Source organism: Glycine soja, chromosome 1, assembly GCF_004193775.1.
Source record: "Glycine soja cultivar W05 chromosome 1, ASM419377v2, whole genome shotgun sequence".
In the NCBI taxonomy this organism is placed as follows: Eukaryota; Viridiplantae; Streptophyta; class Magnoliopsida; order Fabales; family Fabaceae; genus Glycine; species Glycine soja.
The window spans coordinates 55836653-55862278 of NC_041002.1; the positions used below are offsets into that span (position 1 = coordinate 55836653).

Below are 25626 nucleotides of genomic sequence, written 5' to 3' on the forward strand. Positions count from 1 at the left end.
ACTTGCAGGCAGTTATTGATGAATTATGAGTGTGAAAAACCATTTAAATTTAAATAGTTATTTTTATTATGTTATGAATATTTTTAATTCAATTAAAATTATTTTCAACGAAAGATATTTATTGTTTAAATAAAGGAAAAACATGGAATTTGGGTTTAATGAATTTGACATTTGAAATAAAAGAATATATGTATTGATATTTTCAAATAAAAAAGAATTATTTTTAATTAAGATTTGAATTTTCGTTGAATGAAGTGTTTATATTTAATGTTCAATTATGTGTCCAACAAGATTATTTTTTGAAAAATCATACATGTAAAAAAAGTTGAACTTCACATTTTTGTAAATTAAAATATAGCTGGCCAACTCAATATTTTAGGCAAACTGAGCCTACTTAACTAGCTTTTTGTACAATTTGACTAGGGGATTGAAACTTGGTATTAACAATACTAATAAAATGAGTTTTTTTTTTAAAAAATAATTTTTTTTAAGATAATAGTATATTCTCTGAGAAAAAAATATTAAACATACAAATTATTATGATATTTTTTATAAGATTATTTTTTTATTAAAAGAAATAAAACATAATTATAAATTTTCTAAGTATTTAATTAAAATATCATAAATAGATCCTTTAGAAGAGAAGAGGCCAAGGGAGGAGTTAAAAATGTATCAATATTTTCAACATCTCTGCCTTCAAAATATAAATATCTAGGAATGTTCACCATTACTTTGATTCATATGCAATTTTAATTTGAGTTGGACAATGGCATGGAGTTTCAGTAAATGTTATGCCTATGTATATTTTCTATTCTCTGAACCTTGGGCCACTACAAGCAACAGGAGTGACCATTCAATTAGCTAATACTGAAGCACTACAATCCCAGTAGGAATTGTACAAGATATTCTACGTTGAGTGAATGAATTAGTCTTCCCTGTAGATTAGAAATGTAAGGAGACAAACTCCACAAGCATAAATAACACCCCTTAGGAAACTGATTCCCATCACTTGCCCATTTAGAACTTTCTCTTACATACTCTATATATGTAACACACCTAGTACATTCCAGCCTTTTCTGTTTATGTCTCTTGCTTTCTACATGCTTGCTAAATTTGAATAAAGTTTTGAAAATGAGTCGAACCTTAAATATAATTTTGAAAATAGAATGTCATTCCGTGTTACAATAAGATATCGTCTTAAAACTTATTAATATTATCTCTGATAAATAAATAGATATTGAAAGGTAATAAAATTTACAAATAAAAAAGTATTTAATGAATAGTATTTTAACGTATATTTTTATTTTTTTCCTTCCAGTTACAATCTCTCAATATATAAAATAAAATATTAATTTTCCCAAATTATTAAAAATAAATTTATTTTTATTTATTTTAAAGATGTAAGGAAATAACTATAAAAACTTATAACCAAACTATTAAAATTAGAATTATAAAATGACAAAAAAATGAGTAAATGAAAAGTTAATAAAAAAACTAAATAAATTAAATATTTTAAAAGATAAAAACAATGTCATACAACAACTTTAATTCATTGGGGAAAAAAACTTGAGTATTATAAATAGATTTCAGGTAGTTTTATATTTTATTTTTTCATTTAAAAATAAACTTGTTGGAAAATTGGATTAGCGCGAGTGTTAAACCCCGGAAACTAGTTTTCAGGTTTGGGCAGTTTCAGTGCTCACTGAAAGAGAAATGGCGAAGGAGTTGTTGACTCTTGATAATGGCACAACCTGCACATCATGGAACTATTCTGGCACCAGGCTCGCTGCGGGTTCCGTTGATGGCACGCTTTCAATCTTCGATTCCCGCGACCCACCTTCATCTTCTTCCCTCCATTCTACTTTCAAATCTAGGGTTCGTCTTTCTAATCCTTTCAACTTCTTCTTTTGCTTTTATTGAATCGTGTAATCTAATTCGGACTAGATTTAGTTTCATTAAAACACCAACAAATAAATTTTAAGTTCTTTATGCATACTAGGAAAAAAAAAAAAAAAAGACACTCGTGCCCCTCCAATTTTTGAAAAAATAAAAATAATAAAAAAGTAAAATAATAGTGGGTAGTTTTTATGAACAGTGGGGTGTGGGTTAGTGGAAGGAAAAAGTGATAGTGATAAAAAAAGAGATTTAAAAAAAGATAGTTATAAGGGTAAAATAGGAAGATAAATGTGGACACCAAAACATCTTATTCTCCTTGTATGTTGTTATAGATCATGTAGAAACAGTACTTGTGGAAGAGTAATTGTTCATTTTAACATGTTGTGTGTTATCCTTTTTATCGATGATACCAACATTGTATGTATTTACTTTTCCCTGAAACTGTGAAGGTTCTAGAAGGAAACATCGTGAAGATTGTTTGGATTCCGCCAGAGTATGGTGATGCAGTTGCGTGCATTTCTGCCGATGGAATTGTTTCATTGTGGGAGGAGGTCGCAGAAGGTATCATTACCTGTTTTTTTAGCTAAAATTGAAAAAATGCACTTCTTATAATAAGCAATCAATCGCTTGAGCTTAGGAACAGAGTTGTACGTTAGCTGTTAAAATGTTCCTGGTTTGGTGATACAATGTAGATGGCATGCTATGTTTATTGTTTTACATTTTCTGTACTTATTTTTACATCCACTAGTTAAGTTTGCATACGTTTTATGTTAACAGCTCAGAGCTTTTCATTCAATAAGTTATTTTTTAAGGAGTTTTATCCAGTTCATGCTGAAAGTCTGAAAATTAAAGTTGTCTTTGTGCAGATTCCCAGTCTCTTCAGTGGAAGATGTTCAAAAGCTTTGGAAACAGTTCAAGCAAAGTCCTTGATGCTCAATTTGGAATCTCTCTGACTAGTTTGAAAATGGTTAGTTATATAGCTTGAACAATTTCATTGATATTTATTTTGGAAATGTGTTTTTTATATCTAAATTTCAAATAGTCATATGTAATTATAGTTGACAGTTTGTTGGATGCAGTTTCACATTTTTTTTTTATCTATTTTCTCCTTGATTACATTGTGTGTGCCTTCTTTTACGTGAAATTCTGTAAGCATGCTTATAGCTAATGCACAAATTATTTACTCTTATTTATTAATTTTATGAAAATTATAGGTTGCTGCATATTCAGATGGGAATGTAAGAGTTTTTGAGCTCTCGGATCCCTTGGAACTGAGAAACTGGCAGCTTCAGGTAATACTAACTTCTTTTACCTATTGGTAAAATTATACCTTCCCTTTGAGTCATAAAATGTGAAACTAAATATTCTTACTGCTAGAATATCAACTTATTATTCTTTTATTTCTGCTCTCTCTTTTTAGGCTGAATTTCAAAATGTTATCGAGTCAGTGTCTTCGTTTGGAAAGGCCTCATGCCTCTCAGCATCCATATCTTGGAATCCACAAAAAGGTGGAAGCCAGGAGTCCAGCTTCCTTGTAGGCTTCAATTCAAATACATCAGAGCTTAATTCTTCTAAGGTAACTCAACTCTACAATTGTGCCCTGTTATTTTTATTGACTTCACTTTTCAGCTGTATTATCTATACTTTTATATGGTATGATTATTGCATTTTGGAATTGTCTCTCCATATCTTAACTGTGCATAACCTTGCAAATGATACAAGCTATGACAATGGGAAAGATTTCAGTATTTCAACGGCATAAATTTTTTCCACTCCTTTCTTCTATTGGGTTTGGAGAGGGGAATTTTACATCTCTGGCATGTCATTTTTTTTCCACAGGTTTGCGAATTTGATCAGGCTCATCAAAGATGGCTTCCTGTGGCAGAACTGGCACTCCCTGAGGAGAAGGGTGATCAGCTTTATGCTGTTGCATGGGCACCAAATATTGGCAGGTAAAATATTTTTAAATTTTTTTTGGAAAAATGGCAATCACATTTATTGGCCTGGCAATGCTAATCACTTCCTCATATAGCTTGGCTGGCATCAAAAGAGTGGATTGGTTGATAGCCGTGATTCCGTATAAGTCAACTAATGTGGGGAAGTTTGTTGTACTAGGTTCAGACTTGTTTTTATCTACCATCAGTCTTTACATTGTCAATGAAATGTGAAAGAACCTGTTCTGTTACATGCATATATTAGTAACTGGTATGATTTTCTTGTAGACCATATGAGATCATTGCGGTTGCAACCCACAAGGGACTTGCAATATGGCATCTTGGATTGAACCCTGATCATGATGGAAGACTCCCAGTAGAGAGAGTTGCACTACTGTCAGGTCACGAGGGCATGGTATATGATTTTAGATTTGCCTCTTCATATGTTCACGTCTACTTTTCAATGTCTTTCTGAGATCATACGTATGGATATTTGAACTTAGCTTTTGATTGATTATATGACAAGGTGTTGCTTACTGGAGTCTACCGTTAAATGTTGTTTAGGTGTGGCAAATGGAGTGGGATATGAGTGGAATGACTTTGGCTACTACAGGTCATGATGGAATGGTCCGATTATGGCAGTCGAATCTCAATGGCGTTTGGCATCAGCAAGCTGCATTTGAACCCACTTCTTAGCCACTCGTCACCAAGTTATACCCAGCCTTTTTATGTGGAAAACGAATCTCGTATGGGCTCTGGAGAGAAGGTTGAAAGATCTGTCTGTTTATTGATGATAATCGATATTTAAACCTCATTCAAATTGTTGTAAGTAGTAAACTGGCCTGGGTTTATTTTTGCCCCCCAAAATAGGATGATGTGTATTCTGTTGTGATTTAGGTGGACAATATTCTCGTGCTACATGATAGTTGTCATAAAATCGAAAATCGAATGGAAGCATGAAGAAAATGAGCAGAAGCAGAAAAGAGTTATCTGAGAAGGAAGAAAGGGAATTGGAATAGAAAAAATAACTTAAATGAATTATTGCTTCTGTCTAGTTTAGTTGTTAGTACAAGCTTTTATACATAGAGGAACTTAGTTACAAGTCCAACTAACTACTAACAACCATAACTAAAAGTTAGTTATAAGTCTAACTAACTACTACCAACCATAACCAACAACCAATTACTTTCTAACCATAATTGACTCTCTAATGATTGACGTCTAACATAGCTAATAAGTTGTATGCTAGATGCGCATTTCATTTGCTCTCACCGATGTAGGGTGGCGTTTGTACAAATCATGCATTCGCTTTCTAGTAGCTTGTTTAACGATAAGACTTTCCTTAATGCTATATTGAAAATACACGTTTTAGAGAAAAGTTAAGGATATACTCTCTGAACACTCTAGTATTGGTTGATATTGATTAAAAATTACGATTTTATTAGACTATTTGTGGGATTGTGGGTGCATCATAGCTACCTTGACATGGGCTTTGGCCCAACAATGAAATAGAACCCTTAGTGCTTTACAGTGTTTACAGGTTGTGGAGAAAATGAAATATAACTAAATTGCATTGGATGAAAATACAACAGCACGGGGAAAGTATTTTTTTTTTTAACTTAAGAAAAAAGTTAAAGGACCGTGGAATATAAGCACCAGTCGTGCAAATGAACATTTTAATTTCGTCACTCGATGTTCAATCAGCTTAAAATGGGCTATTATTATTTATTAGCTTTGCTGCTTCCTCTGTGATTCTGTGAATTCACACTACTTTCTTAACCCTTAAGAAGTCAGCCTTCAAACTCTCTAGATTCTTCCCGTATTTTGCAGCATAATCACACACCGTTCCCCTATTTTGATTGTCTGGGGGTTAATCTGTAGGTGTATAGGGTGCTTCTGGTGATTGTCTGGGGCTTAGACAGCCCAATCAATTCAGATGTATGATTCTAAATAAAATGGGTTTTGTTTAAAGAGAATTCGTTATTTAAAATGATTAAACCACCCTTAAGTAACGTGGTTATTCAGAATGAACTACAGGGGCATTTATTAGTGCTGTCTGGAGTGTTATACATCATCTTCAAATGCTAACCATACTTTCTACAAAATAGTATGAAATTCATTCTCAAGTGCAATTTCTGCAAATGCTAACCATATTTTCATATATTGAAGGGGAAATTTGGATAATCAATTCCCACTGCATCGAGCGAGAAATTAAAGTCGAAAATTGGAGAACTGGTGATTGATGTATCAGCTGAAACCAGCCGGGCAAGTTCAGAATCAGGGCAGGGCTTGTTACAGACCCCATCGAATTCATGTTCGAGGAAAGTCGGAGACACAAAATAATTTGATTCAGGTGTGTTTGCAGATAACGAGGATGTTTGGGAAAGGGTGCTAAAAAATGGATCATTCTCTAAGACCAAAGAAGGAAATAAGTCGTGGTAGTTATCTTGCGCCATGCATCCAAACGAAGCGGAAGGTGCCGTTATGTTATCCGTTTTGACAGTCAAGGAGCCGTCTTGTGTATAATCTGGTGACTTTGGCGGCAGAACGGCATCGTTTCGCTTACATGTGTGACTTCCTCGGTAAGTTATGTCAAAGATAGTGTGGTCTTCTTCTGATCTCTGCACTTGCTTTGTGGCAAAGCACCCCTTTGTTTTGCGGAAGGTGCACCTATAATAGCTTCTGCAACATGTAACAATCTATTGTTAATTAATTGTTTTCATTTGGGACCAAATTATTTTTTTTAAGAAAACTACATTCCCTCGTACTCGCGCACCTGGGATATTTTGCACTAAGGATATCTTTTTGTCCATATTTTCTCCAGCTGTAACCATCTTCGAGGGGTCCTTCAACGCCGTTCTCGATCTTCACTCTAATATGTTCCGTCCATTTCGGCATCATCTTTCTGAAACAAAATTGCTACCAGTGTTAATATAAAAAGATATAATTAATTAAATACTCATGCGTGCTACTAGAAGTCTCTTGGTAAAACTTGCCTTTTCTTCGAATTGTGTTTAAGTTCTTGATGATCTTCTTCAGCGTCTTCCCTCAGAGGAGTTTTGTCAATGGATAGTGGTGACTGTGGTGAAGAAGTTTTAGTTGGTTGTTGCATGGACACTGATTCATTCCATCTTAGAAAAAGCAAAGCCTTGTCATAAGAAGACAATATCCTCTGCAGTAGTGAGTGTGAGTCCCTAGCGTCAACCGAAGAGGCTGAACTCAAGTCTTCCTTCAACTTTCTTGCTACCTCCAACCCCTGAATTAGCTCACTGATGAGTGCGTTCTGCTCCCAATTCCTGTCGCTTTCCATTTTCTATTATCTTATTGTGCCAAAGAGCAATGACACTGTTTTTCTTTTCTTTCTAAAACAAGTTGCTTCTTACTAGGCAGAAGGAGAACAAGCTTTCTTTGAGTGTAAGTTGGTTTGGGGAAAAGGTTAGAGAGAGCAGTGTTTATTATGCTGAATGAAGTGAAGGATGGGCTTCTATTTAATGGTTAATGCATGTATCTATCTTAGGAGATTAATTTTAAGTTGGAAATAAGTCAAAGTTTGACTGAGACTGGTATTTTGTAAGTGAGTAATAGAATGCTGACCAAGTCAAGTACACGTAAGCGTGATGGTGATAAATGATTGGTCCTAATTTGCCAATGGAATATCGATATTTGAAGGTCAGAGTTGGAATGATGAGCACGGACCAGAGAATATTCAATCCCCATTAGTCATTACGCGTTGTCGCTTTAAACTCATCCCATTACTGTTTTGTTTTTTCACCCGTCAATCTCTATTTATATCGTCTTCTAGAAGTGAAAAACAAAGGGATCATTCCACATCCTTGAGCCTTTAAGAAGACAAAAATATATAAATCAACGTGAGGTGTTCAAAGAAACAAACAAAAGGAGAATTTCTAGAATACTTTGACTAAATATATTATTATTTCATTTTTATTTATTTAATTATTTGTTGTTTTAGGTTAATTGCATTTTATTTTCTATTTTTTTTTATATTTTCATGCTGATGTATTTTTTTAAGTCACATTTTGTGACACTTTTTATTAATATATAAATCTCATTTTGTTTTTACAAAAACTATTCATTTCTAGAAGCATAAATTAAGTATTTTTTTTTTATTTATTCATTGGGGGCATCACGCCATCTCCGTTCGCCCCAACGTCAGCACCAGATGTTGTTTTGTGATCCAATGACGCTAGCGGTAGATCTACTGTGTATTTGGATAAGTGTTTACAAAATCAAATTTAGATGAAACTAATTTTGATTAAAATTAATTTTAAAGAGTTGTAATTTATATTTAAATATTTTTATTATAAAATAAGTTAGTATAAAATTCTTGACTTGACACAAAATTTACATAAAATTATTTAAACTCAGAATGATTTCTTGATCCAAAATTAGTTGTTGGATGTAAAATCAAATATGCAAAAATAATCTTATTTGATATTTCAACGTGATTCATTAGTATGAAATCAAACAAACTAATTAAGGCTCCATTTGTATTGTTGTCAAACGAAGTTTATTCAACGAGAGGAAAAAAAATTGTTTCCATTCATCATGTTAAGTTTATTCATATAACTCATGCCTTAGTTTTTTTTAATCGAAAAATAATATATACTAATAACAAGGGTATAAGAGATACCCAAAGTTAATTACAGAGCCTGATTTCCATAAAATCTTATGACATCAGTTACACCATATTTGGCATGTGAATCATGCAAATATTTAATAACCAAACTAAAATATCCGTTTACAATTACAAAGAAAAAATTTGCTAAGGCCTAAGACAGTTTATTGGTATGAAGTAGTTTGCCATTTGCTTTTGGAAAATGTTCCGTTCACATCTCGATGGGTTTACACGAAAAGAGACAGAGATAAAAGAGATAGAAATTATAGATATTAGAATAAATACCTGACAATGTTTTTTTAGATGCATTTATATTATTGAACACTGTATTATTGAATCTTTGGATTCATTGAGGCCTACACAACAATCTTTAGTATTCTCCATAATAATAATAATAATTAATCTCATTCATGTAAAACTGTCTAACAATGACAATAGTTAAATTTTCTGACATAGTTCATGTTTGTTACACCATCTCATTTTGTTAGTCGATCTCTGTAATATCAATTCTATTAATGTGAAATTGCCTAATATAATGACTTACTTGATATGTTCTGTTACAATTCAATTCTCACATTATTTTTAACACTTTAATGTCTTAAACATATTGAAACTAAATTTTAACTTCATTTCTGTTCGTTAATTGATATCCGACCTAAATTGCAAAACTAACCATTACAACTTATAGGACTCCAACGTTTTGAAGATGATTGAGCTTGTGAGTTACAAAGAGGACTATACTATCTCAAGAAATCATGAATATTATTAATTGACTTTTATCATTTATTTCATTAGGAACTTTATAGAAAATTCAACAATACTTCTGCCTATAGTAAGGTTTTTGAGGAACTTATAAATTCTTTCATTAGCTTATAAGCTACTTTGACCATTTAAGCTTGTTTGGTACATATAAGTTTATTTTCAATAAGCTACTTTAAGTCATGATTTAGAATCATGTTCTAAAGTTTCTTTGTTTAAAAATCCTAATGTTCTTTTTTACAAATTCTAGAGTTTCTTTATTTATTTGAACAAGTCATGGTTTAGTAAGTTAAAAGTTTACTTTCATGAATATCATCTTCGTATGGTAATGTAACTCTACAGTTTTTCTATAGCAAAATGTATTTGAAACTTCCGCACATACGTTTTATTTGTATTACGATATATAAATTGTTATGATGTTGATCACCGGAATGTAAGAGCGTGATTGAGAGAGATTTATGAGTGAGAGTGTGTGTTGTTATTAATGAATCAAAGTTGTCTTTATAGACCACTTGGGGCCTTTTGATGGGAAAATCAGTTATGCCAAATGTTATTTGTTATTTGCGTTACATGGCCTACCTCGACAATTACACATATGTGGCTTCTCTTTTATATATCGGCATAGCTTAGTAGAACTCAACCTATTATGTATCGTTGGGGTTATCCCCATAACATAAATGAAAAAAATCATAAATTCAAATAAATCACTCAAATTAAATCAGACTAATACACACCTTTTTCTTTTATACAAACCAACATGCAAACTTTTCCATAGCTTCTATATGAGATACTCATGACCGATTAACGAAAGTGTACATTAATTCTCATCTCAACGACAAGAAATACAATTGACGATAATTCTGTAAGATTTAGAACAGAATTTATAGGGTTAAATATATTTTTAACTCTAATGAAATTTCATTTTTTTACTATTTCAAATCATTTATTAATTTTTTCGTCATAAATATCAGTCTATCAAAGAGATTAAAAATGGCAGAAAAAAGTATAAAAAATTTAAGAAACTGATATTGATAACAAAAAAATAAACAAGAGACTAAAAATATACAAAATAATTCACAGAGACCAAAAAAAAAAAAGAAATTTTATAGACACCAAAAATATATTTAACCCAATTTTATATATTTAGCAGAATTATGCCCAGAAAAGATACATGACCAGAGAAAATCACGAGTCTTGGGTTTTACTTCCGTTTCTTTTAACAGAAAAAGCATCGCCGTGTCTCATAATCCAGAATCTCTCTATTTCTTCTGCTTTACGACCGGGAATGCGACCAGCTATCAAATTCCACCTATTAAATAGAGAAGTCATACAAATATAAATTACTAAAGAACAAGAGAAGTTTTTCATTTATATCTACAAATAAATATACTAGATGTTAGAAGTATGATCCAATTAATCATCCTCAAAAGAGATGTTGATAGGTCAAACACAAGATATTAGGACACATGAAGAAAATATCAAAGTCTCAGAAACAACAAGGAAAGGCCAATGTTGTTGAGGATCAACTTAAAAAGTAATAACCATTTGCAATGGCCTGCTTTACTACAAAAAAAAAAAAAACCACAAAAACTTGGCTTATTAACAATGATTGTGAAAAACATGACTTATGATCAAAAGCTCTTCACATATCGCAACCAAATTGTTATATATTTTCAAATTCAAAATTGAAATGAAGCACACAATAACAAAAAAAGGAATATAGTTGCAATTAAAAGTCACTCAAGTTATTTTGAACTTAATCTTTGATTTTTATTTGTTCTTAAAATTAATTAAAAAAATTAAATGTTATTTAGTTTTTGGATAAATGTTATAAAATGTTGTTTGAATATAAAGTTTGTGTTATTAAAGATATACAAACAACATAGAATTGTTCAAAGTTTGAATGAAAGGTAAGAGCTTTGCCTTATATTTGCTAAGAAAGGAGTGAACTACAAATAAAGAAGACAAAAAATAAGGAATAGAAGCAAAAGAAGAACACAAAGATAATGAAGAAGCTTAATGTTCAAAGGAAATGAAGATGTGGATGAAGAACCTATAAGAGGAACCAGGCCACCTTCAAACATCTATCAAAGGTACCATGTTATCATGGAGCATACAAGTTATTAAAGTTTGTGTTATTAAAGATATACAAATGACATAGAACTATTCAAAGTTCAAATGAAAGGTAAGAGCTTTGCCTTATATTTGCTAAGGAATGAGTGAACTACAAATAAAGAAGATAAAAAATAAGGAATAGAAGTAAAAGAAGAACACAAAGATAACGAAGAAGCTTAATGTTCAAAGAAAATGAAGATGAGGATGAAGAACCTAAAAGAGGAACTAGGCCACCTTCAAACATCTATCAAAGGTACAATGTTGTTATCATGTAACATACAAGTTATGACGAAGCTACAATTGACAAAAAATGAAAGAGAAGTTCAAGATGATTGGAAGAATAAAAAACTAGACATGTGAGTCGTAGGAAAATTTAAAATTGAATGTAGATGTGATCTCATCTCACTCTATAAAGATCGATGATGATAAGGTTATACATAAATCAAAAGAAATAAAGTCAAATTTGAAACATGAAATTTAAATTGGATGTCCATATATATTAAGTTAAAGAGGAGTGGTTGAAGCCTTTAGAAAAACAGAAAAGAAAGGAGTGTTGAAAATACATCTAAATATTTGTAATTTGAAATAATTTTAAAAAATTGTTAATAATGTTTCAAATTTTTAGGATGCTATTTTGAAAAGGTTAAAAATATTTTTTTTTATCGTTTAAACTTCAATAGATTTTTAATGTGATTGTTTTTAAGATTAAAATATTGTTAGTATTCAAATTTTCTATTACACTTTAAGTCCTTAATTCTATGTATAGAATTCAAAAAGAAAAGTTTAAGTAACCATATGTTAATACATGTCCTCTCTCTTAAAATTATTTTAAAATAAGACTTGATTCAAACGCATTAATTGTTTGTTTCGATAGAAAAAGAAGAGGAAGGATTCTCCCAGTAAAGAAAACAGGCCACTACACACGATTCCTACTATTAATAGTGTTTCTTTCGGATTTAAGCTAAAAGGAACAAAGCTGTCACTTGTATAATAAATTGAAAGACAAAAACACACTAAATTATCTCTTCTTCTTTTTTTTTACTTAAGGTATTTATGTTATTTTACACACATTTTTTTCTTTTTTTATAAAATAATCCAAAAATCGTTTCATTTTTTTCCTTTTCTTTTATTTTCTCACTTAATTTCATTATTTTACTTTGACTTCTGACCTAATTAACCAAATACACCATAATCCATACTGATCAAAATATAGAACTCGGCTTTTTAAGTACACAAGAGTAGAGATATGTTTTGGTACGATAGGTTTGTGAGGTAATTAACTATTTTCTTTCTGACTGACTTCTGTCTCTAACCATTTGGTACAAGAAGAACTTATTACTACCAAATAGTCAAAGGTTCAGGTCGGCTGGCATGTGTCCTTAAACTAAACTATACTTGTTGCAGGGTGAATTCTAAGATGCGCCCCAAAGGTTAAGCTGAATGGATACGTGCATACATCTAGTATTATAACCATTGATTCGTTTTTTCTTTTAAATCAAAATATAGAACGCATGCATGACTTGATCCATGGTTAAAAAAATTCTAGGTGCACCCATGGTTAAAACTTTTTGGATGCATGCTAGCTAGCTAGAAGACTGTTTTCATCTATGTCGCAGCACCCAGGCTACTTTCTGGAATTGTACCTCATCCCACTAGTTAAAATAAATCGAAAAGATAAAAGAAAAGCTGAAAGTATATCTCCTATAGGCTATAACAAGCAAATTAAAGACATTGATTCATCATCTGGAAATATATAATAAAGAGATTAATATTATACTAGTATATATAACACACATAATCACTCTCATGCTAATTCCAATGTATATAGTTCGAGTTAAATTAATGCGCAGAAACGGAAATCCATGTCAAAGTAGTGTAGGTGCAATGGGGACTAAGAAACAAAATGCAGGGATTATAAAATATGCTTACTTGTCCCCGACTAGCTTGTACATCCTGCGAATGAGATCCTCCTCTTGCTCGCTCATGTGTATGACTTTCCACTCATTGCTGCTAACTTCTGCATCCGTACGTTAAACATTTATCAATATATATATCCTACTCCTACTTATGGATGCATCTCGCCGATGTTCAATCTCTTAATTAATTAGTACATGTATAAATTAAATAAGAGACCCACTTCAGATATAATTAAAGAGAGATCGAAAGGTATATATAGACAATTCAAAAGTGCAAGAGGTAGAAATAAATTGATGAAAATGGTAGCACGGAATGAAATTTAAAAAAAAACCTTCAGAGGTTGTAGTTGCGGTGGTGGACATGGATCTATCTTTGCCTTCTGAGCTGCCTGATATGATACAAACAAGGAGGGAGGGGTGCAGAGACTGCTGATCAGAGGAGTTCAAGATAATTTGTTCTCAAAGTGGGGAAACGTGAGATAACTTATAGCTACCATCTAATTCTACAGTACTTTCTCAAAGTGCGGAGTATTATTTTTTAATAAATAAGAAAAAATATACAGTCATAATAAAATGTATTAATAAAAAAATGAACAATATAACTGTTTATAGCTCTGGCTCTGCTCCTGGGTCAGTCAAACTAATGTTAATATATAGTATAACCTTCTAGAAGAGATATACAAATCCCCTAGCGTTGTTGGTTTTGTTTAATATTTCACGATTTCCATTTTAAATAAACGAAAATGTCAGATCCACGTCAAGTAAAAAAATACAGTTTCTTCAAAAAATAGTGAACGTGTACACGTCGATCAAGCAGTTAGGAGAACAAATTTTTGGGTGGATTAAATTTTTTTTATTATCGAAAATACCTGTTATAATCTATGAGATTTATTTTTATATTTATTTTATGGCACCGACGTACATGACTGTATACGCTAAATATACCACTACTTCATATTTATCTAGATAAACGATAAAATGATTGTAAAGAATTTTGCGGACAACGAATGAATTTTCCAAGGTTCCCTGTCAAATCTTCTAGGAGTAGATTGGATAATTTGTTGGTCTTTATATATATATATATATATATATATATATATATATATATATATATATATATATATATGGCAGAGGGTTGAAAGGCCAAAGTACCTTTAAAAAATGACTGCTTGGTGGATACATCACATGGTGGGAACGGCTGGTACAAAACCATCGATCGCACTTTATAAAATTGAGTTTGACGAGTAGATATCTTTTTTTGTGTTGAAGCATTAATAATTGAATTCTGATTTAATTATTAAATTTGGAGAATTGGACAAGAAATGGTATTATAACTGAGTGGCGCTATTGCTGACGTTATAAACGAAGAGATGCATCCAATTAGAGTATGGTTGGATTAAGTAATTCTAGAAACTTGTTTTAATGTCGTCGAAAGAGAGCTCTCCTCGCTCGTTGATGCTAATGGTCCTTTCTTAAGTTCATAGATTCTAGAAAGCCATGGCATAGACTAGACTATTCGCCCAGAAAGATTTCGTTACCGAAATATATATTGAGAATATTACGTAAGAGTAAGATATGCACACAATTCAAATATATTGATATTAGAATCCTTGTTCTTTCTTTTATACAAAAGAGTTTTTATATTAACCATAAAAAAATAAAAATAAAAAGTCACTTTTTAATAACACAGACAGACACTTTTTACCGTGGATGTATCTTTGCGACTTTGACCAACCTGGCGACTAGTTGTCTCCGTGGTAGATTCTACATTTGACCAATTATTTACCTGTGGAACAAATCATGGTGAAATGTTGAAATGATCGAATGAAGCTTCAACGTGGAAAGTAGATTGCCTAGATGCGTACGAAGCTTTTATTTTCCAGTGAATATAGAAATGCTTTATTGTTTTTTTTATTTGTTCGAAATAGTTGGACTTAATAGTTTGAGGATGCAACATATTCGAAAATTGAAAGTGACAATCCTTTATCAAAAATTTTAAGATACGATTACTTCGGTAAAAATGTAACCAAACTTTAAACACAAGTGAGGTACAAATTGAATTTTTTTTTTTCAAGTGACGATGTCCAACCATTAAAAAAGATGCATGACTCATCAAGTGAATTGAATCCCCTATTCAAAGTTGAATTGTATTGAGTCATGTGCAGGTCCATTTCAACGACAAATTGATCCATTTGGGTTCTTTTACAAACTTATTTCCAGTATGGATCTCTTTTTAAAATAATTTCTGGGGGGGTTCGTTTTAGACGTAGGGCTAAAGGGATCCCACAAGCATGCACGACAAGATAGCGGAGGTGGAGACGCGTGGCGGATGATGAAATCGTTGGTTTGATTGACGGGTTGAAGATGACATGGCATGGGTGTAGTCATTACCACTGGCGAAATAGCCAGTGATTTCGCCACCACTGTTGGCGACACAGCCATGCATGGTTCAGACGCGCCAGACTAGGGCAAGGTGTAGGGCACAGCTAGGCACAGTGGCTCTCGCCACTTTCACTGGCGGGACAACATGTTGGTCACGTAGCTGGGACTGGCGAGTTTGGTCTTGAAAAATTCCTTTAAATGGCACCCTGCTGCCATACTTTAGTATGCCTTTCAAAAATTTTGAAGCTTAGAAATTTTCTCTCCCTTCAACTTTGAACTTCGAATTTTTTCTCAGCTCTGTCAGCCTTCAAATTTCAAAATTTTCACCCTTTAACTTTGAAATTTCTCACCCTTCAACTTTTAAATTTTTCAACCTTCAACAAATTTCTCAGCCTTCAACTTTTAATTTTGTGAGCTTTCAACTTTCAAATTATTTGAAGTAATTATTTAAAGTGCTGAATAAATTTTGAATATGAGAATGTTGTAATATTTGTTGTCTTAAATTAGTTTAGTGTTGATCATTTCTTTTAGTGACTTTAAAATTTCCGAACTTTAATAACTTAATTAACGTACCTTATAAAATTAATAACTTAATTAACTTACCATATAAAACTAAGACTTAAAACGAACGTACCTTATCAAACTAATAACTTAATTAACTTACCATATAAAACTAAGACTTAAAACTAACAACATTCAAAAGTAATAACTAAAACCAAGAACTTAATATCATTTATTATTTCATTACATATAAACTTTATAATATCTAAAGTAATTTACTTAATTATTAAAATAGAAACAATTAAATAATTAAAATGCAACAAATATTAACTAACTTACCAACTTTCAAAGAACTGAAGAAAAGATGAAGAATATAAGAAAGCTTGCAAGCACTAGCGTAAAAGGCACACACACGAGGAAGATGAATGCATGCCTTCTCTCCTTAACACAGTCTTTTTATTCACCAAGCTGATCTCGTCAGGGGTAATGGCGATACCAAGCTAACCCCATATCCTGCCAATACTATTGGCGATACCAAGCTAACCTGTGCCTGTGTTATGACTTTGGCAAGTGTACCAAATCGTTACAAGTAGTAAAGTTCTCGGAAGTCCGAGTGTCGAATCCACAGGGACTTTGTTTGTACTTAGATTAATGCAAACCCAATTTAAAAGCAAGAGATAAGAATTTAAGAATAAAAGATAAAGAAAGATAGAAGATAAGGTAAAGAAAAGATAAAAGATTTAAAGATAAAATTAGAAGATAAAAGAATTAAAGATAAAATTAAAAGATAAAGAAAAAGATGAAAGATAAGAAAGATAAAAGATTTAGATAAAAGATAAATTCAAGATGAAATAGTGTTAGGAACTGACTTGCCTTATCTGCCTAGGATGTATGAGTTTATGATTTTTTCTTTACCAATTCAGGTGATTTTATCCCACCCACATCTATTCATTTACTTGCCCCTGATGCCTCACGATGACAAGCCTATTTTACCTATCTATCCCCCAAATGCCTTTGCAAAGACTCAATAGATAAAATGCATGAAGTTCTAATTCTAGATGTTTGCTTTGACGCATGGGCATAATGCAATGATTTTATTATGATATCTTTTCTTCTTGTTCTATTAGAAGTTATCATCTCCCGAGCCTCTAACCCCTAACAGAATATAAAGATGAGTATGCAAGATAAAAACAGAAAAGAAAATAGGAAAGAAAAACCTGGTATTGCATTGATAAATAGTGAAGAGTACATCATACATCACATTGGCTTCTAGGCCTGCCAGGCCCTAACTAAGGGTTTAGCCACTCATGGCCATTGAGGGCTTTACAAGTAGAAGAGGGGTGAAAGAAAGGAAGGGAGTAAATGAAACCCCTAGGAGAGGGGGTTCTATCGTGGTGTGTTCTGTCCCTTGGACTGGCTGCTGAAGTGGGCTTTGGGCCTTCGTAGGCGCGCTCAGCGCGACACCCCCACGCTCAGCGCGTGTAGATCGCGCGCTTAGCGCGCATGTTGCAGGCTTAGCGCACGCTTCTGTTAGATCGCGGGCTTAGCGCGCGTGTTGCAGGCTTAGCGCACGCTTCTGTTAGATCGCGGGCTTAGCGCGCGTGTTGCAGGCTTAGCGCGCACTTCTGTTGGATCATGGGCTTAGCGCGTGACGCACACTCAGCGCGCGTCTTGGGCTGGGCCTGCTTCAGATTTTCTTCTTTTCTTCAATTTTTCTGGCCTTTTTGCTTGTGACACCTCCAGTTTTTATATCTGCAGCCAAAATTCAACAAAACATCAATTCTTTAATATTTAAGCGCAAATAACTGCTAAATAATTATTTTTAAAGACAATTTTGCCTTATTTTCTACTATCAAAATACAATTATTTAGCAGTTATCAGCCTACACCCTAGCCTCTGGTCCTCTACGCCCTAGCCTGAACTGCAGCAGTTTGGTCTCGCCATTGCCCCTGGCGAGACCTGCCATGTCAGCCTTAAATCGCTGGTTTGACTGGCGATTTCCTCATGCATGTATCTCGCCAAAGCTACTGGCGATTTCCTCCCTCCACGTGTCGCTACATGGTCAAATCGTCAATATTGCTGGCAATTTCTTTGCAAGTTGCATGCACCCTACGTAGAAAATAGACTCATGCCGGAAATTGTTTAAAAAGAACCCCATTTGGAGAATTACTTTGTAAAAGGAGCCCCTTGGAGGCAATTTGCCCCATTTCAACATGTTTAGAGACCGATGAGACTTCCAAATCTCGAGCCAACAGTTTAACCTAGCCAAATCAATCAGAGTGTAATAATTAACTATGATCAAACCAAATGAAGAGATCGAGTTGAACAAAGAGATAAACGTAATCTAAATACATGGTTAATTTTGATAAAATTCTCTATTTTTTATAATATTTTATTAAAAAAATAGTTTATAAATTGATAATATAAAACACTTACTATTAAATAAATTAACAAACTACCATAAGTTTGTTAACATTTAAAATAAAACAATCATACCAATAATTATTTATGATTATATTAATAATTTATAATTATTAAATTAATTATCCTCTCTTTAACTTTTGTCGAATAAAATACAAACATGTAATTTCTTAAGAAATTTGTTCAAGAACTTTCTATTAATAGAAGATGAGAGAAATTATATTTCTACATCAAAATTATATAAAAAAAAATTAATAGAATGATGTTTTAAATTCACGTGGCTTGAGTTTTTCTATTTAGCAAGTAAATAAGTAACACAATTGACTACTTTTTTTTCCTAAGCCAATGTTAGTTATTAACTTTACTAGAATGTTAGGAAAAATAATTCGAACACATGACATCTTTTTTCTTCCTTTTTTTTCTTCAATTATTAAGTCAATATTCTTATAACACAATCGATAACTTAAAAAAACAAAAGCCTATAACTATGTTTTTTTTTTTTAAATATGGTTTAAATTTAGCATACTAAATTTTTTTTAAAATAAATTTTTGCCTCGTCCTATTTATATTTCGATAACTTCTCTTAAAACTATAATAAAATAAATAATTGAAATTTTTTTATAAATTTTCATTAAACAGACAGGTAGGAGAGAATAGAATGGAGGAGCGCTAGTCCTCTGAAAAGTGTTCACATACAACAGGATTTATGTAAATGGGTTGGTGATGATGGATGGTTGCCAAGAACACTCTATGGGTAGTTAGGACTTAGGATTGTTACTTGTCGAGTTGTTACAACTGTACAGGCAGCTGCTGCAATGACCCCATTCCTATTGCATCTAACCTATATTTTCTTCTTCAATCAAGTTTTTATTTTATTCTAAATTACTTAATCTCTTAAGTTATTAAGATAATATAATTTATTTTCTAAAGGTCAACTCCATCTTCAAGAACGCTAACTGCCTCTTCTTTCCGTGGTGATCTTATACGAGAAAAAATCATGCATCATTGTCAAGTCAGAATGAATAAGGTAGAATTATAAATTCTAGAATTTATAAATATTATTATGAGATCTCATAATAATATTTATAAAATCAGATTTTAGAAGAAAAAATATTATATATTTTTTTCACATGTATCTTTTTAAAAAAATAATCCTACCCAAAAAATGATTAAATACTAAATATATATGAACACACCTCAACATAATTTCATCCACTCCGAATAAAAACTAACCATTAATATTTCTCAATAAAAAAAATAATTCAAACTTTGATATATAATTTTATGGGAACTAATTAAGCCTTTTTATTATATCCAATATAGTAATTAGTTATTTTGCTTAACAAATTATTAAAACTTATTTAGAATATTAAAGGTTAGATAATTAATTTTGATAATCACCAAAGTCCGAGGATGGAAGCAAATAATTATTTTCATTTCATATTAATAGTTTCTTATTTTTACTTTTTTATATAAGATAATTGTAAAGGTAGTTTGGCAACTAATAAAGTGAAGGACCGCATTAAAGATTTATTCTAATCTTTTTTATAATTTATCCCCTTTAAGATGTAACAAGGAAGTTACACGTGAAATAGAAGGACTTTTGATAGTTTGATACTATAAACGATAAAATGAAAAAAAGGGGAAACAGGGACAAGACAAGGAGGGAATGTCAAACAGGAAACATAAATATTTGCATTAACGCTTATGTGATCGATTAAAGATGCCATCGAGGACTTAAAGTTGCTTTAATTCTTTGTTATCGTCCTTCAAGGCTGCTGCTAAAGGCTAACCTCTCTTGTTAATTATTCCAGCTAAAGCATGTTTGATCCCACGTGAAATATTGTCGTTATTAACAAGATATTAAGGCTGAAATAAGGCTTAATCGATGTCTTTTTCTAGGTCAGACATTGTTACCTTTGGATATAAGGATAGATTAATTAACGATGTAGATCATCAGGGTGTAGCAAATGCATAATGCATGTAGTATAGTGCAGTGGCAAACTCATGTTTCGATAGCATTAGGTCTCGGGTTTGATCCTCTGGATGATGTTTTTCAGTGTTTTTTTTTTTTCTTGCAGGTTTTCCATTTCCATTTTATTTGAGTTAAAAATAATGAAAGCTAAATCATCTTGGATTCAAAATCATGTATATAATTAACTGTTATGAGCACCCTACGAAACATGTAGTTGATGTTGCTGACGTTATATCTGAATAATTATTTAAACACAAAATTAAAATCATAAAGTATCACACAGAAAAATTGTTATTTATTATCAAACTAATTAAAATTGTCAAGTATAGATTGAGATTGCTTTTGTCAAAATGATCTTTGTTTAATTTTAATATAAAAAAAACCTGTTTACAATAACTTTTATTTACTAAGTTATTTATTGAATAAGCCTTTTAAAATACTTTTTATTTTGATTTTCTTCATGAAGAAAGTAGAGAATGAGACATAAAACAGATCGAAATGAGTTCCAGTGACGTGCATTAATTAATTAAAATTGAATTTAACAATGACAATGGAGAAAGGGCTTTGGTTCCTCCGCTAGCATGTGCTTCCTTTCGTTTTTGTTCAGCTTCTCATCTGCAGCAACATCTAAGCGTCTTCCTTTGACAGTTTTCAGTTTCCGTCAACGTGGATGGACAAGGTTTGGCCCTGTTGAACAAACGTTCGAGTTATTGGAGAGGCTTTATATATGATCACCATCAACAAGCAGTTCACACTACTAATCATGTCTTTTATACAATGGTCCTGGTCCTGTAGAAACATGCACATGTCTCTTTTTCATGCCTTTCTACACATACGGTTTCGTTTTAAAATCCTTCTTCCTCGGGTTTAATTATCTGAATATTCAAATAATTGATTAAACCACCAAATTTTCGTCAAACATTTAACCTCTCTACTAAATTATAATAGTTTCTGAAGTAATAAAACTGCTTAAGTAATCTTGAATAATTAAATACTCGTCATTTTATTTTCTTGATTGATGTATTTCAGTAAAACTGAAGGACTAATTTAAAAGATTTTTTAATATTTAAGAGGCTACTTAATATACTTTTTAATGCTTCTAGGACTTCTTAGTATTTTTTTTCTTAGTTTCAAAACCATTTAAGAGAGATTGATACTTAAGAATCAAATTCATGGTTTACTCTTAAAATATTGATGTGTAATATATATAGTTTTTTATTTTATATACACATCTTAAAAATATATTTTAAAATTAAAGAAAATAAATTTTTTATTTTTCTTGTTTTAGGTTATATTCGGAAAAATTAGCTAAAAAGTTAACTAGAAATTGGAAAGCGTGCTATTAACTGGAAAGCTTGCTATTAACGAAAAAGTTAACTAATAGTTGAAAAATTAGTCTGTATTTGATAAAATACTTCTCGTAATGTTTAAAAGATGTTAAAAATTAGAAACTAGAAATTAACATTTTAAAAAATACTTTTTCATAATGTTTAAAAGATGTTAAAAATTACTATAAAAAAAATTTATTTATCAAAAATTGAAACAAGTTTTTTAACCAGTAAAAACGAATTGAAATGTCTTGTTAAACATAGTTTTAATTTTTTTATTTTATTTTCCTTTTTATTATCTCATCCGATAAGCAGTCAACTGGTGCATGGATATCACTTTACCTATCTGTGAAAAATAATATTAGACTTGTTCCATTGGAAGGAGAGAGTCAACGGTAAAAAGAGGGTTCTTCTTAGTTGAAATTCTGATCCCGTTCACATGGAGGCAGCCACAAAATACGGGATAAAGTGTGTGGATCCCATTTACTCAACCAAAAGTCCATCCTCTAATTACACTCCCATTTTTCATCTATCACATTTCCTTCTACTCTATTAATCTCTTTCTTATGCACATACCGAACAGCACTAGGATCGCTTATACATAAATATTGACTTTTTATCCATCAACAAAAAAATAAATCATTTATAATTGCCAATTTAAATAATGATTTCAGTTACAGTAATTAGGTAAGCGATTATATAAATTATAATGATTATTTGCAAGTTTGGGCTGAAATTTTTAAACGAATATAACGTGCATAGCAATCTGAAGTGAACTAGTTAAGTCGTGAGGGCTGGGCTATTGGGTGATGCGGACTATTCACGCATATTGCCAACTGTGGGTAATGGGACACTCATTGCCCATTTAATTGAACCCATTACCAGAAAATGCCGAAGATGGCCCAAACATGAGAACAAGGCCTAAAAAGCTTTACGACCCAAAAATTTTTTAACTTAAAAATAATTCAAGCTTGGTCCTTTCTCTCATTTGGTCCAGCCCATTCAGTAATCAAACAATCCGTTTTGAGTTTTCTACAGAGACGTTTTTATATATGTCCAATTAAAATATCATATCTCTTGTTAATATCATTAAAGAGAATATTATTATTAAGTTTGTGATAGGATTAGTTTTGAAGAAATTATTTCAATAAAATGAGATAGACCATAGACGTTTAGTATTTTCCTATTTGCTAGATCAGCGTTCTTTCACCTTCCTTTCTAGAATCTCATAGTAATTTTGGTTTGGTTACTCGATTATGGTAGAGTTTTGCACTAGTTTAGTAGAGTAGAATATTTGCCAAAGTAACTAGAATTTTCATGGTATCATTTAAGTCAAGTTCATATATGATCATGATTGGCAAAAATTTTGACCTTCAAGTCAATAATTACAATTGTAAAAAGCAACAAGAGTTTTTTATTATTGTTGTAATGATCATGATCTACAAAATACGTGTGATATGTTATGTGACATTTCAGAATACACGTCAATCTTTCATGTCAGTCCTGTCAAAAGAGAACGAACGTCCAGTCCTTAGCCGTCAAACTTTCAACAGACACATTATCTCTAACATCTTATTCATATTTTTATTTTCTTTCTTATCACGTGGCAGGTAAATAATCATCTCTAAATTACACTATATTTCTAACATTATCTACAAAGATTGTTACATTACCGTAATAGTCCCTACAAATAAAGACTTGTAACTCTCACTCTACACTAAGTAATAGGCTCCCTCATACTCTTTTCATATACTCATTTTTACTCTCCTAATTTACTTACTTAAACGTCAAAGTCTTTTATCCTCTTAATAAAGGTCACTCTGATTTTGACATGCAAAATCTAAGAGTTCATCTTATCCACATTCACACTAACATGTGTCTACTCTGAATTTTGGTAATTACACTTATTTTGTATTATTACTCCTTTATTTTAAAAGTGTTTTCAACCGTGTGAATGCATTTGAAATATGTTCATGCAAATCTCCAGTGATTTTGAGTATTCGTTTTATATTATTACTCCTTTATTTTAAAAGTGTTTTCAACCGTGTGAATGCATTTGAAATATGTTCATGCAAATCTCCAGTGATTTTGAGTATTCGTTTTAAGAATTTTCTGATCAAATTAAATTGGTTGCATTGCTTGTATGTGGGCATGTATGTGGGCAACATATATACTAGTCAAGGATAGGTCCAATATGTTGGTGAAAACATATAGAAATTCATTTTTGTTTGCTATCAAGTCCCAAATCAGCTAGCATTTTGACATTTCATATATTTACGATTATTGCTTCTCCTTTAGAAAAGGCTATTTCTTCATGCTAATAATAGATTAAAATTGATGTCTTACGACATAAGCTTTTTATGTTGTATACAAGTTTTCAAACTGCGTCATTTTATATCTCTTAAATTTTTATATAAAATAATAATATACAAATATCCATCCTTTTTAAATATCTAACTAATATCTATAATTTGTCTCTCTCTCTTTCATCATATATCACATCAGAATACTTATAATATTTATAGTTTTCTCTCTTTTATGTGTCTCTCATAGTGTGCAATGACAAATTGGATGTCCATCAATACTTTTCCTATTATGCATTTGCAGATGGTAAGCAAACCCTCCAGGCCTTGAGTTGAGCCTTACATGCTTTTATTGTTTGTACATAATTCTCACATAAATCATACCGAATTATGGAAACAATTGCATGAAGGTTTAGCCAGTATCAGCTTGTCTATTCTTCTCAGCAATCACAAGGGGCTACGTAGTTGTGTTGAAGAGAAACAAGAGATTGAGTTCTCCTTTGCTTTTTCCAAGCTTGATATATAGAGGTTTCTCTATCATCAAGCCCATTTTCCCTTGTATTCTATTGTCAACTTATTCAAGTAACGCACTAACGTATGTGTTATGACTTCTAGGAGTCCTTCTTCACACTTAAACTCTGGATAATAGTTGCCATGTGCCTCACAAAGCCGATTGAAAAAAAATAAAAAATGTACCTCACACAAACTCGCTACAGTGTATAGCATGTAGCAAACTTAAGGGATGCATTATAAAATTCCTCCTCCCAAAACATGTTTCAGGTACAATACCCCCAACCCAATTACGAAAAACATGTTTGCTGTGATGGTGATCGACTAAATAAAATCGACAGTCGTCATTGGTTTAATTAGAATTTATAAATTTATTTTTTTTATCAGCAAAAACAGATTTTATTTACTTAGTATAAGGAGTATCATATCCCAAATACAATGAAAAATAAGGTAAATTGAAACATTTTGCGAAGGAGATCTATTTTGTGTGAGCGTTTTGCGGAGGGGAATGATAAAACACATATTTCGCCAAGAGGAACAGCGAAATAAGTGTATATTTCGCCAATAGGAACAACAAAATAAGTGTAGGTCAGGTCAGGTGCAGTGTGCAGCGCGTAGGGGTGCAGTGTGCATAGTGGATTTTGCCATCCACATTGGCGAAATAGGTGCAACATGTGGATTTCGTCATCCTCATTGACGAAATAGGTAGTGTTGTTGCTTGATTGCACCATTTAAATTTCGGCCCCCCACCCTCTCCCCCTCCCCTTTATATAACACCCTTCCGTTTATTATTAATATGTTAATATTATAAAGGGGAGGGAGAGAGGGTGGGGGACGAAATTTAAATGGTGCAAAAAAGCAACAACACCACCAATTTCGCCAATGAGGATGGCGAAATCTACTCTGCATGTTGTACCTATTTTGCTAATGTGGATGACGAAATCCACTCT

At 31.9% G+C, this 25626-nt stretch overlaps 3 protein-coding genes across 4 annotated transcripts; 1 reads left to right on the forward strand and 2 right to left on the reverse strand.

Moving 5' to 3' along the window:
- The first annotated feature begins 1631 nt into the window (after positions 1-1631).
- Positions 1632-4884, forward strand: LOC114425356 (protein SEH1-like). The gene is made up of 8 exons (XM_028392254.1): positions 1632-1875; positions 2346-2457; positions 2763-2863; positions 3111-3188; positions 3317-3472; positions 3736-3848; positions 4119-4245; positions 4395-4884. The coding sequence occupies exons 1-8, from the start codon at positions 1714-1716 to the stop codon at positions 4524-4526; spliced, it is 981 nt and encodes a 326-aa protein (XP_028248055.1). The 5' UTR covers positions 1632-1713; the 3' UTR covers positions 4527-4884.
- A 499-nt stretch (positions 4885-5383) lies between these two features.
- Positions 5384-7311, reverse strand: LOC114425360 (probable WRKY transcription factor 41). Its single transcript, XM_028392269.1, has 3 exons — positions 6827-7311; positions 6607-6735; positions 5384-6512 (listed from the first exon to the last, which is right to left on the reverse strand). The coding sequence occupies exons 1-3, from the start codon at positions 7138-7140 to the stop codon at positions 5987-5989; spliced, it is 969 nt and encodes a 322-aa protein (XP_028248070.1). The 5' UTR covers positions 7141-7311; the 3' UTR covers positions 5384-5986.
- Positions 7312-9903: 2592 nt separating this feature from the next.
- LOC114425364 (MYB-like transcription factor ETC3) lies at positions 9904-13755 on the reverse strand. Of its 2 annotated transcripts, none has more exons than XM_028392287.1 (3): positions 13589-13755; positions 13270-13354; positions 9904-10534 (listed from the first exon to the last, which is right to left on the reverse strand). In XM_028392287.1, exons 1-3 carry the CDS (start codon positions 13617-13619, stop codon positions 10411-10413), a joined length of 240 nt encoding a protein of 79 aa, XP_028248088.1. In that variant the 5' UTR covers positions 13620-13755; the 3' UTR covers positions 9904-10410. The 2 variants fall into 2 exon arrangements, with proteins under 2 accessions (XP_028248088.1, XP_028248082.1); XM_028392281.1 differs by having other exon boundaries at positions 13270-13357; positions 13589-13749.
- Positions 13756-25626: the final 11871 nt, after the last annotated feature.